Below are 16790 nucleotides of genomic sequence, written 5' to 3' on the forward strand. Positions count from 1 at the left end.
TAACCCACAGAAAGAAGAAACCACTTCTAAAAAGATTGCTACCAAAGGGATCACATACAAATTCTGTGCCAGTTATTAAATCTCAAAATTTTCAGCCCCAAATTAAGTTGATACTCACATGGCTTTTTCTGCATTTCGGGCCTAGAAGGAGACAAGGGAAGAAAACACCAAGTTTAGAATAGCTGTCTTTCTTGTGACTGATTTTAAATCGGATTTTTTAATCCATGTGTGTGCCTGCTTGCCTGTACATGCACTGTATGTAGACGGTGGCCAGAGGGCAGGAAAGAATACCAGTTCCACTGAACTAGAGCATGGGCAATTGCAAGCCATCTGATACGGATGCTGGAAAGCAAACCTGGGTCCTGTGTAGGAACAGTAAGTGCTCTTAACCACGGAGCCAACTCCTCTGGCCCTAGAATATCTTTTATCACTTCCACTGTTTTGGTGGTTGGTTGGTTAGTTGGTTGGTTGGTTGGTTGGTTGGTGATGTAGAAATTTCTGGTTTCTTTGGAGACTCAGTTGTGTCATATAATGTATTTCTGGAAACTGTCTTATGAGAGGATGTTTTTGCTGAAGCAGACACATGGGAGGATGTTTTGCTAAGAACAGACATGAGGTGTTTGTCTGGAGGCAGCCTGGAAAAGGGGCATGTGATGTTTTGTAAGAGCGGATGCTTGAGAGAACATGTGATGTTTGGAAAGGGTATAAATGTAGCCCAACAGACAGTGGACGATGCTGGATGGTATTGGTAGGCCTTACCATTCTTTGTCAGTCATTGTTTGTCATGATTTCATAGACGAAAACACACCAAAAACCTTCTGGTGGTGTTCCAGCAGCTTCTTGCTGCTTCTGCAGATTTGGGCAGATTGCCAGAGCCTTGCAGTTTCTTCTGGATCAACCTGCCATTGCTGATTCATGAATGGTGTTTTTGAGTCCTCACCATTGCTGACTCATAAATGATATTTGCGAATGGATCTAGCTGCCACTGCTTACTTGTGTAAACTAAACTGCTGATATCCTGACAATGCAGATTAGATTTGCAACAAAGAACTATTTCTAAACAGGACCACATCCTTCTTTGCTCTATTAACCTTTCCTTTCCATTACCTCTGATGGATGATGGGCTAGAAGGGACATTAAAACATTTAAGAACCCTTATTAAAAATGGGTCTTAAAAAATCTAAACCTACAGGTTGGTTGGCTTCTGGCTTTTTGAGTCAGAGTACTCTGTGTAACCCTGGCTGTCCTGAAACTTACTCTGTAGACTAGGCTGTCTTTGAATTCAAAGACTGGCCACCTCTGGCTCCTGAGTGCTGGGATTAAAGGCGTGTGCCACTAACATCACCAGGCTATTTTTTTGTTTGTTTGGTTGGTTGGCTGGTTTTTGGTTTTCTCCGTGTAGCCCTGGCTGTCCTGGAACTCACTCTGTAGACCAGGCTGGCCTTGAACTCAGAAATCCACCTCCCTCTGCCTCCCAAGTGCTGGGATTAAAGGCATGCGCTGCCACCCCCCGGCACCAGGCTATTTTTTATTATTTTTTTTTAAATCATACACATGCACAGAATGTACTGTGATCGTATCCATTAACCTCTCCAACTCCTCTCTCACTCCTGATAGGATAACATATGAACCACCACACACCACTCTAGCCAGAAAACAGCACAGTTGTCTGTTTCCTGCCAGTGGTTCTCAGAGGAGAGTGTTAAGACTGGCTTTTGCAAAATGATGTTCATTTGAGTGTTGCCACGCCAATGCTAAGTCAATGGTCCCTAAACATTACACAGGATCGAGAAGAGAACGCATTGTTTTTGGTTTTGTTTTTGTTTTCAGTTGGATTGAGAACTACACAGAAAGAGCATTTGCTAAATTTGGAACTTAGATTTTGCTCCCAGCTCATCCTCTCACCATCACGGAGACATGGTCTCACTAAAACCTAAGTTTCCCTTCATACCAGATACTGTAGCATTTATCTTACAATGCTATGATGACCTATTCAGGTAAACGCATCAAGACAAGCAGAAACAGACACCCAGTTTAGAGAGTCAGTGAGATGAGTTTAATTTAACTTGCCCTTCAGAATCAACTCTGAAAGGAACCTGGCCAGTGGAAGGAGGATATGTGAACACCACAGCAATACAGGACACACCCTCCTTCAGAAGTAGCTGTTTCAAGACCACTGTTTTCTCTGCTGTTTTAGGTTTCTGTTCTCAACAGTCTGTAGCTTCCAAAGCATCCTCTGTAAGCATCCCAGGGCTTCCTTAAATTTTTATGTATCTATTTTATTTAACAGAAGTATGTATTTGTTTGTACCTCTGTATATGTAAATACCACCCCACCCAAAGTGTATTAATGCTTTTTTTTCTACTTAGTATTTATTGTAAAGCACAGATGGCAAGAAGGCCTATATATTTGAAGAAGTGTTCACGTTTTGCATATATATTTGCATGGTTATGCATATATTTATGACTGTTCCTTAAACATATTTTGGTATATGCATATGAATAATGGGCTGGTTTTGTAGATAAGACTATAGAGATTTCAAAGACATCAACAAATCTCGGAAGAACGAAAGCCACTCCATATGCTTTTAAGGAGACTTTTACCTTTAAATTTTTAAAGTATTTTTTGTATGTATATGACTGCTTTGCCTATATGCATGTAAGTGCATCACGTGAGTGTCTAGTGCCACTTCACAAGTGGGTGCTGGATCCCCTAAAACAAGAGTTTTGGATGATTGTAAGCAACCATGTGGGTACTGGGAACCAAACTGAAGTGGTTTTTAACCACTGGGCCATCTCTCGAGGTCCACGGGAACTTTACTTTGAAAACACGACAGTAACCACGTGTCTTTGTACCAACACTGTGTCTGATCTCATATTTCCATATTAAACCTTTCTTGGGTGAATGAAACCGAGGATCATAACCTCTCAACACTTCGGCCTACCCTATTCATTCACTCACGGTGATGTCACACCTGCTTAGAGAATGCTAGATTCTGCCACCGGCTTTAGGCAAGCAAAGGTGTTAAGAACTTTAAAAGTTCCTAACGGTGGAGACTGAGAATACCTGGGCCGGTCCTCCGCCCGTTCAGTCCCAACCCATAATGTGCTTCACCTGGACTGAACCACCGAGACGCAATACAGCTCCCAAACTCAGTTTTCTTGCAATTGCTAACAGCTACGCTAGGCGGGAAAAGAATCCCGGAATAGGCCAGGGAGCCCGAGGCCGCACACTGGTCCGGACCTCCCGTCGCCCGTGGGCCCGATCCTTTCCCCACCGCACTCACCATGGTGCCAGGGAGGGCGCCCTGGCGCCGCGCCGCAACACAACGTGCTTAAGGGCCCGGAACGAGGCAGGCAGGCAGGCAGGAGCGGGAACGGAAAACAGCGGACAGTCTGGCCCTTTTGTCGGAAGAATAAATGGAAAGGACCGGAAGTTAGGGACCGGAAGCGAGCGAGAGAGAACGTGGGAGGGAAGAGAAACGCAATTGCGCTTCGGTGGGCGGCTTCCCGCCGACGCGTGTCCAATGCGTCATCTCGCTCCTAAGTCAGCAAGACTACGCTTGCGCGGCAGGAATGTGTTTGTCATTTGTTGTTTGGTTTCATTCTGGTGCTAACTGCGACCAAAGATTCGCCTACCTCTGTCCTTCCTGATTCTTCTAGGACAGACAGCAGATGACCTTTTTGAAAATGACTCTACCTCTCTGAATGCACTGAGTGTTCACAGCCACTCGGGGCCGAGTGGAGTACTGGCACCTGCCTGGACCTGGGTCGCTGGCATACCTCCAGGTGCAAGCACTGGTTGAGAAGCCAATGGGGCGAACCTGCCTCCCTGGGAGGCTTCTTCACCGCTGCCTCTCAATTGGAGCTGAACAGTGCCTGAGACTATGATCGTCCTCCTTTTAAGAAACATATATAATTATTTTTTTATTAAATGTCACTCTTTCCAAGAAACTGGCAGGATGTGATCGTGAAAGAAACGTTTAAGACAACGAATCAGACCCCTCTCCACACAATCCCAGAAGGCAGAGACCACCATCTTTTAAAATACAGAGTTAAGGCTAAGCTTATTGGCTCAATCTTTCAATCCCAGCATTTTGATGGCAAAACAGGCCAGTTTCTGTGAACTGGAGGACACCGTGGTCTACATAGGGAGTTCCAGACCAGCCAGGGGTGCATAGTGAGACTCTACATCAAAAACTAAAGAGAAGGGCAGCTTTGATCCCAAGACTCAGAAGGCAGGCATATCTTTGAAATTTGAGGTCAGTCTACAAAGTTGCTCCAGGATAGCCAGGGATACACAAAGAAACTACTTGAAAAACAATACAAAAGAGAGAGAGAGAGAGAGAGAGAGAGAGAGAGAGAGAGAGAGAGAGAGAGAGAGAATGAAATACGGAGTAAGGTCCAGAGAAGAAAAAGCTACCTGGAGCAGATGGGGAGCTAAGACAATACATGAGCCACTGAGCAGAGATATGGATTCTGGAAATGGTGGTGAGCTCTCCCAGAGTCAAGACTAGGGAAAGTACCCTTTCCAGGACTGCCAAGACGATCCACAAAAACCCTGTCTCAAAAAACAAAAAACAAAAAACAAAAAAAGGAAAGTACCCATGTTATAGTCCATAAACGAATGTTACTAAAGCCATTATTAGTCCTTTATTAGTTGGCAACTAATGGGCAGGCTCTTGTCCCAAAGCACACTGTACATTATTAAAGTAAAAACCAGGGATATTGCAGTCAGGTATAGGTGAGAGGAACCAAAACGTTTGTTTCCACTATGCATTCAGCAGATGTTTTGGTTGTACATCTCAGCCATCCATGGCCAGCCTACTATATCAGCTTTCCATGCTCCTGGCCACTCTACTGTTAAGACTCAACCATCAGTACTTAAACAAGATCTCAGCAGAAAGCTTGAATTAGTAGTTCAGGATCAAGCAGGTTCAAACAGATACTTAGAATCTCTATGTAAGTAGGCAGCTGGTCACCCAGCTAGAATCTGTGTTCCCACTTCTTGCAAATAGGTAGGGATGTGACCAAATAATTGTCAGTGTTGCCCAAGACTTTTTGCCTTAACTCTCAAATTTCTGCATTGCTAAAGCACCGTGACTTTTCATATTCAGAGATTTGTGGAGTTTTTGGCCTTTTCTGTTCAACTGTCTATAAATTTGAAGCAGGGGGTGGGGTTAAGGGGAAGTCAATGGAATTGAAGTCAGAGATGAACACTGCTCCACTTCCCATGAAATGAAAGGACACTTGGTTAAATGCCTGGCACATTAAAAACAAACCCCTGCCCTCTCCCTTTTTCACCCCTTTTCCTATTCTGAGAGATGACCCTTATCTAGAACCATCAGCTTAGACTGAGAACTGGCAGTAGCATGAGCAGTCCAGAACCCACTGCCAGGCCCAGGCTGATTCTAAAATTAAGGGGAGGAATATTTTTTGTATTTTAACAGTTTTGGCCATTGTCTATTGCCTTAAATATTTTATCCCAAACAACAATGGTCATTCTTCACATGAGGACATGGGGGGGGGGGTGCTAGGTTGTTCTGCTGTTCCCTGTGTAGCTCAGGTTAGCCTCAAGCTAGTTGTCCCTATATCTGGCTTCAAAAGACTTCTTTTTCATCCAGGAGCTCAAGAAGCCCAGGTTGGCTTGGAACTTGCCTTTTAGCTGAAGATGGAGTTCTGAACTCTGATCTAATTCCCAGGTGTTGGGATTGAGTGTGCAGTCACCACACCTTGGATAGCTTTTGGCTTTTAGTTTGACTTTAAAAAAACAAAAACAAACAAAAGTTTTACTATCCATCTTAGGCTGATCTGGAACTCTATTCAACCCCCCAGTGTTGGAACTACAAATGTATTCCACCACACCCAGCTCACAGTTCAAATGAGTAGGGCTATTTACTAGCAAGCCTGATGACCTGAGTTTTGCATGTTGAAATTCAAACGATGGAAGAGAAGTGCTTCCCACAAACTGTACTCTGACCTCCACATTCACACCCATATGCATACAATTAAAAAAAAAAAGAGTAGAACATTTAAGAATCCTCAATGGAACATGGTCTATTTGTTGTCAATTCAATCACTTATTGTGAAAAGCCTTGTTTTGTCATCTCTGCCAGAAGAAAAATGTAGTGTGCTGAATTGGTTGAAAGAACACTTCCAAGTTAAATAGTCCCCTACTCTGACCCATAAGCCAAAATATGCTTTGGCCAATGAATGTCTCCTGCACCTGTCTATGGACTTCAAATACTGGGGTTTTTTTGTTGTTTTGTTTGTTTGGGTTTTTTCCTGTTTTGTTTTTCAAGACAGGGTTTCTCTGTGTAGCCCTGGCTGTCATGGAACTCACTCTGTAGACCAGGCTGGCCTCGAACTCAGAAATCATTCTGCCTCTGCCTCCCAAGTGCTGAGATTAAAAGCGTGCATCACCACTGTCACGCTCAATTACTCTTTCTCTATCCAGAACTTATAGGAAGTGTTGTAGACACTAAAAACATGACTCAGCCCTCCAAGATGCCCACAGGTAACCAGAGGGACAAAACTTACACTGTGATCAGTTCTCAGGAATCAAACTCAAGCTACCCTGTGTCTTTCTCTTTTGAGCCATCTAACCTTTCTCGTTTCCCATCTATTTTCATTTTAAGACAGAGTCTTGCTATGTAGCCCAAGCAAACTTTAAACTTTCCCCCTCAATGCTGGGAGAGGCAGTCAGGCTATGTAGCATATTGGTTTTTTACTTCCAATGTTTTGCCTGCATGTATATACAAAACACCACTATGTGCCTGGTGCGGAGACCAGAAGAGGGCAGCAGATCCTCTGGAACTGTAGTTACAGGTGATTGACATTACTCTTGTTGGAGCAAGTCCTGTTAACTGCTTAAGTCTATCCCTCCACAATTTTCTTTTCTGAAAAAGGGCTTTACTATATTGGCTCTTTGAAATTAAAGACACACACTATCACCCCCTGTGGTTTTTCAAGACTGGATAGCCTCAAACTCTTGAGCTCCACCTGCCTCTGCCTCCCAAGCACTAAAATTAAGGCTGCTGCAGTCTTTCTGGGTGTTTGGAGCCTTTGGAGACCAAAGACAGTCTTGCTATATAGCTTTTGTGGACTCCCATATAAACTTGGTACCTTGAAGCCATGTGACATTCATCTTTGACCTTAGCACTCAGTGGCAGAGGACCTGAGTTAGAAAGCAGCCTGGTCTAGAGGAAAGTCCACAATGGCCAAGGCAACACAGAAAAGCTGTCTCCAAAAGGGAGGGAGGGATGGGCAGGAAAGCATAAATAGATGTAATGTTCTGTTCTATAGCTAACTTAATGTGAAGACTAGGACATGTTAGTTTTGCACCTCCAGCTGACCAGATAAATAGAAAAGCAAAGCACCCAACCTCATGCTCTACAACTGATACATGCTAAAGTCAGCACTTTCTATGAAAAACTTGATTCTCCCACAACAAAACCTAATACTACATGGGTCTCAATTTTGAGCAGTTTTTCATGTATTTCAATATTAACCTACCTACTGGGCTACAGGTATGTCCCAGTGGTAGGGCATAACATGCTGAAGGTACAAGTTTTTTGTTGTTGCTGTTTAAGATTCTCAATTATGCATTTTTTTTCCTCTAGCAATGTCCACCTGCATATAGGGACCATGTCAGAAGAGGGCATCAGAACCTGTAAAACTGGAGATAGCAGATAGTTCTGAGCTTCCATCATGGCCTGCTAGAAACTGTACTCAGTTCCTCTGAAACATGATATGGCTGAGGCATCTCTCCTGTCTAAGGTCCAGTTTTATTTCTCTATTAAGAGCCAATGTCCTTACAATTTTCAGTATTTGTAAAGACCACAAACTACATTCCAGTCAATCGTGTAAAAAATTTACAACCTAATGATGACAGTTCCTTGAGGGACATTATATGTAAAGAAAAAAATTAGCCGGGCGGTGGTGGCACACGCCTTTGATCCCAGCACTTGGGAGGCAGAGGCAGGCGGATTTCTGAGTTCGAGGCCAGCCTGGTCTACAGAGTGAGTTTCAGGACAGCCAGGGCTATACAGAGAAACCCGGTCTTGAAAAACAAAAAGAAAAAAGAAAAAAAGAAAAAAAAAATTAAAGCACCAAAGTTGTTCTCTGACCAAAATGCAAATATCTATAAGTACATAGTAAATTTAATTCATTAAAGGACATTAGGAAACAAAGGACAAGGCACTTTTTTTTTGAGACAGGATTTTTTTCTTCTGTGTAACAGCTCTGGCTATTATAGAAATTATTTTGTAGACCAGGCTGGCCTCTGAGATTGTCTGCTTCTGCCTTGAGTGCTGAGATTAAAGGTGTACACCTGGCTTCAAAGCACCAATTTATAAAGGAGCCCAAAAAGGGAATAAAAAATTGGGTGCGGTAGCTTACGCCTTTAATCCCAGCACCTGGGAGAATAAAGCAGAAAAAAAATTAAAAACCAATAGCTTAAGTGCTGAGGATGTAGCTAGTTTTATTGAGCACATGCATATATGCCAAAGCTGTGTGCGGGTCACAGGGACTCTGTGTAAGACTATCCTTTTTCCACCTTAACATGGGTTCCAAGCTCCGCCTATCAGGCATTATTACCCACCCAGCCTTTGTGCCGGCCCTCTACGATATCGCACAGTGATGTTCTACTTTTACCAACAAATTTACTAGGGCATTTAATATGCTCGGCTGCTTAGACCTACTACTTGCTCAGTAAAAACACCAAGATTCTAAGTGTGGAAATGTTTGTCACAGACATGGCACAGCTGATATACTCCCACATTGACATCAATGTGGCAGACCATCACAAACTGACAAGAACTCTATTTACATGTAAGATTTAAAAAAAAAACCACCCAATGTGAAGAATTACATGGCAGTGAGAGTGGATCAGAACTACTAAATGGGAAACCCGCCATTTTTATTTCAGAGAGCAGTAGTGGGAAGAGTGCTTAGGGTTAACCCTAAACTACATCCTGTTAACTTGCTTTTATTATCTCATCTATAAAGCAAGGGCATAAAACCAGATCAGCCTGGGGTTGGCAGGGCCAAGAAGTCCAATATAATAAAGCTAAATATAAAAAGCTAAAGAAGCCTAAGTCAAGTACCAGACTACTGTGGATGAACTAAGAATTAGGGGCACTGTGACAGCAGGTCAAGAGAACGTTCCTCGTTCATGTGTCAAAATACAACTGTGGACTCAGTTCTTTTTTTCCACTTCTACATGGATTTCAGAACTAAACTCAGGCCACAAAGCTTATGTGGCAATTGCCTTTACCCACTAGACCATTAGACCACAGAAGATCCAGAGAACTCTTCATACCTCAGCAAACTAATAAACATTACGTTCTTCTATCACCAGCTTTTCCTTACTGAAGACATTACTTAGCATAGAAAGAAAAGTCCAAACTGTCATCTTTCAGTCCTCCACATTCCCCTCTTTAATATGGCATTTTGTTCTATATACATTGATGAAAATTTAAAACAAACAAAATGAACTTTAGTCAAAACTCCCCTTCCTCCTCCAGCTTTATTGGAATAGTTTAAAATTACATTTTCTATTTTCTAGGACTTCAGTTGCTTTTTCCATCTGACTTTTAAAAACTGATTACAGCAAATGAAACACAGTTGTCTAAGTGATATAGTATACAAAAATAACATCTTGATTTCTGTGAAAATGCATTTCTCTGCAATTCCTGAATAGCTCCAAATTATGCTAACTCTGAGCATCAGATGTTTACTCTGGGTTTTAGATTTAGTCTTTGAAAAAATGTGTTCTACACCTTTGCCATCACCATCTGTACGCCCAGCATCAACACTGGGATGAAGCTGCTTCTGTAGTAGGCTTTAGCCAGATTCCCTGGCATAGCCTTCAACACATTTGTCTTTTCAGTTTACTCCCAACTCAACTGTATGTTCTATGAGGGCCTGATGCAGATGTTACTTGATGTTATTTAATAGCTACTGAGGTCAGACAATCCAAGGCCGTCATTATGCTAAGAATTAAAGTTATTTATGGAAGCTTAGATGCTTCCAGAATTGGTTTTACCTCCTACATGGGAACACACTCAAACCCAGAAGGGCTTACTGGTCTGACTGAACTCTTCCCATTCATTAATCCCTATTCACCAGTGGCACGGAAAGGGGGTTCTTTAACAAAGCATTATACATAACACCTCTACCAAACTAAACATAAACTTTTTTTTGTAGTTAAATGCAGAAATTCGGTTTTTTTCCACCCCTTTCCTCCTTTTACACTGCAAGTAAAGCTCACTGGCCTGGGAACAGCCTCTATCTGCCAACCTTTGGCCAGTGAAGAGGATTCAGAGAAAATAATACAACCATCAATCAGAAAAGGAGGGGCGACAAAGGAAAATAATTAGGCTGTAGCCTCAATTGTGCATTCCCGTGCAAGATGCCCTGACTCGCCACAGCGATAACAGTTGACTTCACTTGTCTTGCTGCAATTGATGGCTACATGACCAGTTTCACCACACCTACAAAAAAAAAAAAAAAAAAAAAGATTTTACAGTCTTGACATTGCTTCTCAGAACAAACACTACTTTCAAATCAATGGTCAATACAGAAGAAAAAACTTATTAACCCAAATAAGTACGTTTTTCTTTATAAGACTATTCTCTTTTAGGAGACATTGCTGCCCAGGTTGTTTTTAAATTCCTTACAGTACACTCAAGTGTTTCCTTCCTTAAGAGGACTATACACTGCTTTACTTTTGAAAACAGTCTCATGCATAAGCCAATGCTGGCCATAAACATAACCTAGCTCTGTCCTGTGACTATGGGAGTTAATCATTTTACCCAGCTCAGAGTCTACATCTTTGTATTATTTTTTAAAGATTTATTATTATAAATAAGTACACTGTAGCTGTCTTCAGACTACCAGAAGAGGGTGTCAGATTTCATTACGGTTGGTTGTGAGCCACCATGTGGTTTCTGGGATTTGAACTCATGACCTTCAGAAGAGCAGTCAGTGCTCTTACCTGCTAAACCATCTCACCAGCCCCATGTTTGTATTAACTAAGAACAGAGAAGAGTAAAAACTAGGTTCTCAAATACCTTGCCATAAGAGATTAACTAGTTCCAAGTCCAAAACATCAGCAAAAAATGACATTATTTGTAAATTAACCACTAAAGTTTCATTATATGCCCCAACAGCAATTAGTAACTATTCCACACACAAGCCATAGATCATATGTGGGAAGTCAGAGTATAACCGACAGGTTTTTGTTTTCTCCTTTCTTATGGGATACAGGCTTGCACAAGTCCTTTCAAACTCACTGAGCCCTCACTGCCCTAAACTGTACACTTTATCTTGGTTCAGTGGTAGTGTCTCCCTACTGGGTTTGAGATCCTAGGTCCAACACTTAGTACCACAAAAGAAAAAGCAGCCGCAGTCTTTTTTTGCCAGGAATGGTAGCTAAAGCTATTAAAACTGCCTCAAACTGAGGGGCTAACTTGGGCTAAATAGTGAACTTATCTCAAAAAAGGAAAGACAATAACACTCAGTAAGTAAAGTCATCTACTTGCCACTAAGCCTGATGACGATATACCCCTAAGGAAGGAGAAGTCACAAGCTGTCCTCAACAGACACTACCTCCACAACAGTCTTCAAGTTTTTCAGCACCCACTTCATGACTCACCTATAGCACTTCACCTTGGTGCAGTCTTTTTGAATATGTCCAAATTCACCACAAGAATAGCACTTCTGCTCATCCGCGTGGTCACAGTCACGAGCCAGATGGCCTGGCTTGCCACAGTTGTAGCAGCATTGCTCTCGCTCTCTCTTGGGCTCCTTGCAGTCCTTGGCAATGTGGCCACCTCTACCGCAGTTATAGCAGGCTTCAACAATAAGGAAAAGAAGCAGACCAAGACTATAAAACCTTTATAAAGTATGTTTAAGCCACATGCTACAAACCCTCAAAGCTAGAAAACCTTACAAAGCTGTGTGTAGGTACACACTCACCTCTCCCAAGAATATGAAGTGTTAAATACTTACCATCCTCCTGAAGATCACAATCCTTGGCAAGATGACCAGACTCACCACAGCGGTAGCAGATGTCAGGAAGAGACGAGGAAACAAACTGGAACCCTATTTTGAGCAGAAACAAAAAGAATTGGGATAATCAGGCCAGTCTTGGTATTAATGAATGCTGGAGTACTTCAAAATTTTTTATTCGACAAAAATACCTCTATCCGAGGTAAAACCACCTCTGCCGCGGCTTCTCATTCCACGACCCCGACCTCCACCAGTAGGGCATTCCCTGGCCCAGTGGCCAGATCGTCCACACTTGAAGCATTCGTTGCTGCTCATAGCTGCAGTTAGAGCTTTGGAATATCAAAAAAATATCATTAAGTACTTAGAATTCATACTGGTTAGAAAGATACCTACCTATTTATTTGTGCTTCATACAACTACCATATGGAAATGAAAAACTCAAACTATATCTTATCTTACAACTTCTAAATAAGGCATACATGCCTGTGTTAATAATCTCAGTAATCTCTCAATATTCCTGGTCCTGCTTAGTGTGTGTATGTGTGCACGTGCCATGTGTACCTACTGCCCAAAGAAACTTAATAATAGAAAAATAGCTTACTTTTACCCAGAAATACTAACTTAAAATTTCAAGCCAAGAGCAGTGGCAGAGAACCCTGAGTTCTAGGCCAACTTGGCCTTTGGTCTACAGATAATCACTTTCTCAAAAACTTGAAACCAAAAGTAAACCCAGGGCCAGTGAGCTCAGAAATCTGTCTTAAGATACTATGGATGCAAATTGCCTTTTTCCTTCGGCCAGGCAACTCAAAGTACTCCTTATACACAACTGATGCATTTAGTTAGGTCTTTTAGATTTTAGCCATTCCCCATAGAAACTTAAAATATGGCTGAGAACTATAACTTTTACAACCTGTGACTATCAGATTCTTCTGAACGCCCTCACTTGTCACACCCTTCCCAATTTTTAAGAGCCATCTCAATGCCAAGTCTATTAAAAAATAACTGAACACATCTCCCAGACTCAAATTCACATTAAAACCCAGGGTACTTGTTAACAGCTATCAAATCACACTAACAATTCTTTTAATCAGACTCCTGGAAGAGACTGAGCTCACCTTTGAATCACTGCAGCATACCATAGTGATCCTTTAGTAGTAGTTATATGCCATGGTTTTTGCAGAGATGGGGAGTCCTTAAGTCCTTTCTGCTCTGTACAATTTGTATATCTTTTATAGACCCAATTCAATCTAATTAAATACTAACAGTAAAGCACTAAATATGTTTGGTATCCCAAGTTACTCTATCACTAACATACCACATTATGTTTAAGTATTCACTAAGGGTACACTCAGGCAAACTCAATATGACTTCTCAAATCACAGGTTTGATCCTGTGCACACAGATTTTTAGGAGCAAAGGCTTTTGCTTCCAGTAGGGATTAAGGCTCACTCTCTAAGAACATTTCTAATGAAAAATAATAAGCAAGTCAAACAAACAAAAAACCCTCCAGGCTGAAGGAGATTGCTCAACAGTTTACAAGCACTTGCTGCTTGTAGAAGGACTAGAATTCTCTTCCCAACATTGGCATGGCTCCAGTTCCAGGGCACTGGACACCTTCTTCTGGCCTCTACTAGCACCAGCTACACATATGACACACACACACAAACATGCAGACAAAAAGAGCCATACAAAATAAAAGTGGTGCTAGTATAAAGAGCAAATCAAGAAAGTTTTAAGTGGAGGGGAAAAAAAGTATTATCTTAAAAAAAAAAAATCCAAGAATAGTTGAGATTTTCCACCAGAGATAACTAAAAATGAGCCAGCAGCCATGTCTCCATCTTACTGTAATTTGTCACACAAGCTCAGACCTCTGTAGAATTACTATCATGAAGTGCTACATAAAATGCCAATATGAAATAACAAATATGGGCTAGAACTGTAGTTTAGTATAGCGTTGACCTAGCATTCTTGAAGCCCTAGGTTCCATCTCCAGGACTACACACACACACACACACACACACACACACACAAACACAAACACACAATAGTAAAACCTTAAAAGAAAGAAAATGTAAAAAGCACCATTATCAGGCATAGTGGCAGTGTATGCCTAATATTCCAACATAAGGAGAGGCTGAGGCAGGATATTCAATTGTTTAGACCAATCTAACAGTAACAGGGTGGTGAGACAAGATCTCAACAAAAATCAACTCCAAATCCAGAATACTCCTTTTCACTGCTATTAGACAACAGATGTGTGCTCTTTCTTGCTAGTATCTTAGCAGTATAAAAAGATACTAGAATCACAGTTAAATTCAGGTTAGCTAGTTAACTTGGCTACCCATTTGTTATGTCACCTCAAAGACACAACACATGGCTCTCACCAACTATGGTGAGTGTTAAGCTAACTTTACTATTTCATCTGGCTTTCTTAACAGTGGTTTACATTCATTTATTATGCTCTAGACCCTTAAGTTATTTTTCCTAAGCAAGGGGTTATCCTTCCCTTATCATAGTTATTATACTGAGACCACAGAGCAGTTCTTGCCCTCTGAACACACTTCTATGCTCCAGTAAATTGGCTTGGCACAATACCACACTGTTGTTGTAACAAACTAGACGTAATAAAACACAAAATACACCGGGTAGTGGTGGCACACGCCTTTAATCCCAGCACTTGGGAGGCAGAGAGGCTGATTTCTGAGTTCAAGGCCAGACTGGTCTATAGAGTGAGTTCCAGGGCAGTCAGGGCTATACAGAGAAACCCTGTCTCGAAAAACAAAAAATAAAATAAATAAATAAATAAATAAATAAATAAATGCAAGATACAATGTTACCTGATTCTGGAAGTTATCAACTGGGTGAAACTGTTTTACCCTACAATTCACTACCTGACCTTGTTTAATTACACCATATCTGCCTGCCCTGACTACCTGAGCAAAGGCTTAATATCTGACTATCTACTGTGCCAGCCATAATTACATAATCTACTACCTTATACACTCTTTAAGTTATGTGTCCTTACTCCCTTTTAATAAGAACTAGGTGGCTGGGCTTGGTGGCACATTCGTTCAATCCCAGCACTAGGAAGGCAGAAGCAGGCAGATCTCTGAATTCAAGGCCAACCTGATCTACAGAGTGAGTTCCTAAGGGCTACAAAGAGAATCCTGTCTCAAAAAAAAAATAAATAAATAAATAAATAATAATAATAATAATAATAATAGAACACGTCTGAGAACAAGTGACTTAACCTTCTAAAGCCATAAAGGTAGAAACTAGTATTAACAAGATGTCAACAGTTTGCCTCTAAATCCTCTAAGGCTAGCATAGTGAGAAAATACTTACACATACATACATGCTGCGTCATATGTAATTTAAAACTCAATGCAGAAAGTATCTACTCTTTTAGATAAACCAAATAAAAACTACAATAGGTGAGACACTGGAGACATTTTAAATTTATTCACAAATCTTTTTTGTTGCTTTTTTGGTTTGTTTTTTTTTTTTTTGGTTTTTCGAGACAGGGTTTCTCTGTGTAGCCCTGGCTGTCCTCAAACTCAGAAATCTTCCTGCCTCTGCCCCCCAAATGCATTAAAGGCGTGCACCACCACTGCCTGGCATCTTTTGTCTTAACCTTCTGAGTGTTAACACACACAAACACTAACAACAGCTTAATCTCAATAGCTAAATACCCTCATTAGTAATTATGGAGCCAACCCCAGATTACTGCAGCACTCTCATATTTCTACCTCCCCCACCCCTTTTTGGAATAAGGTCATTATGTGCAGCCTCTATTGGCCTGGAATTTATTAGATATAGGAGGCAGTCCTCAAATTTAAGATATGGGCCTCTATTCTGGTATTAAATGTGTCACTATTCCTGGATTTTCCTGCCCCTTTAAAACAATTTTATTCTGTAGCCTAGGCAGGTTTCAAACTTATTTGCAATCCTGTCCATCTTACCCAAGTACTGGGATAATATAAGCCTTTATTAACACACCTGGCTTGTATTCATGATGTACAAAAAGCCTTCCTATTTGCATGAGGCCATAAGTTCACTTTATTATACCCAAGTATTTAACAGCCTGAAATTAAGACAGTGCCACAACAAGAGCCCTATTAAATGAGGCAGTGTGGAAAAGAGCATTCTCCACATAGCTGGCCAGGATACCTTGGTGTTAGTGTTCTGGCTCTCTCTCCACTTACTGTCAGGAGGCTAGGAGAGGAAGGCAAAATCTCTCTGGAAATGTAGTTACCTAAGGGAGTCATCACTCCAGCAGTGACTTATTTACTATATTGTTTTTAGGTCTAAAAGGTAAAAAGAGTTAATACTTGCAGTTGTTCAACTGCCAGAATAAGCCCTTGGTCTTCAGCAGACTTGGCTTAAACATTTTACAAACTGCACATCTCTAATAAATTACCTCTTGCTATTAATACAAAGATAAATAGTTCAAGTACAATGATTTCCTAATGTGAAGTAGGAGGTAAAATACACAGATATAGTTCTGTTGGGTTTTAAAAACTTGTTACCAGGAGTTGCAATTTGAGGGAAAAATTAAGCCCTTAATTCAGACCTTGGGATTCCAATAAATTATTCCTTTTATAGTCCAGCAGCATACAGAGTTCCTTGTAAACAAGAAACAAGCTTAACAAGCTTTAAAAGAAAAAAAAGTACCTAGGACTATGGGGTTTACAATGAGAAGCTTGAATTTTAACCAACATAATTTTCAGTTTTTCAGAGTTAAATAGCACAGTTTTTTTTTTTTTAAGACAGGGT

At 41.1% G+C, this 16790-nt stretch overlaps 2 protein-coding genes across 7 annotated transcripts in view; both read right to left on the minus strand.

Annotated features, from left to right (window-relative positions):
- LOC116099210 (pre-mRNA-splicing factor ISY1 homolog) overlaps positions 1 to 3434 on the minus strand; it is a 45659-nt gene extending 42225 nt beyond the window's left edge. For all 3 annotated transcript variants that reach the window (XM_031382479.1, XM_031382478.1, XM_031382477.1), the window contains exons 1-2: positions 3287 to 3434; positions 119 to 141 (exon numbers count right to left, since the gene is read on the minus strand). In XM_031382479.1, coding sequence (XP_031238339.1) covers positions 119 to 141; positions 3287 to 3289 — 26 coding nt within the window. In that variant the 5' untranslated portion in view covers positions 3290 to 3434. The remainder of the gene's footprint in view (positions 1 to 118; positions 142 to 3286) is intronic.
- A 5981-nt stretch (positions 3435 to 9415) lies between these two features.
- The window catches only part of Cnbp (CCHC-type zinc finger nucleic acid binding protein), a 9236-nt gene continuing 1861 nt past the window's right edge, over positions 9416 to 16790 (minus strand). The window contains exons 2-5 of one of the 4 annotated variants that reach the window (XM_031382485.1): positions 12227 to 12343; positions 12015 to 12107; positions 11659 to 11857; positions 9416 to 10495 (exon numbers count right to left, since the gene is read on the minus strand). In XM_031382485.1, the coding sequence (XP_031238345.1) occupies positions 10378 to 10495; positions 11659 to 11857; positions 12015 to 12107; positions 12227 to 12329 (513 nt within the window). In that variant the 5' untranslated portion in view covers positions 12330 to 12343 and the 3' untranslated portion in view covers positions 9416 to 10377. Of the gene's footprint in view, positions 10496 to 11658; positions 11861 to 12014; positions 12108 to 12205; positions 12344 to 16790 lie in introns of all 4 variants that reach the window. The other 3 variants (XM_031382483.1, XM_031382484.1, XM_031382482.1) reach the window with 3 other exon arrangements.

This window comes from Mastomys coucha, unplaced genomic scaffold (assembly GCF_008632895.1).
Source record: "Mastomys coucha isolate ucsf_1 unplaced genomic scaffold, UCSF_Mcou_1 pScaffold20, whole genome shotgun sequence".
Classification (NCBI taxonomy): domain Eukaryota; kingdom Metazoa; phylum Chordata; class Mammalia; order Rodentia; family Muridae; genus Mastomys; species Mastomys coucha.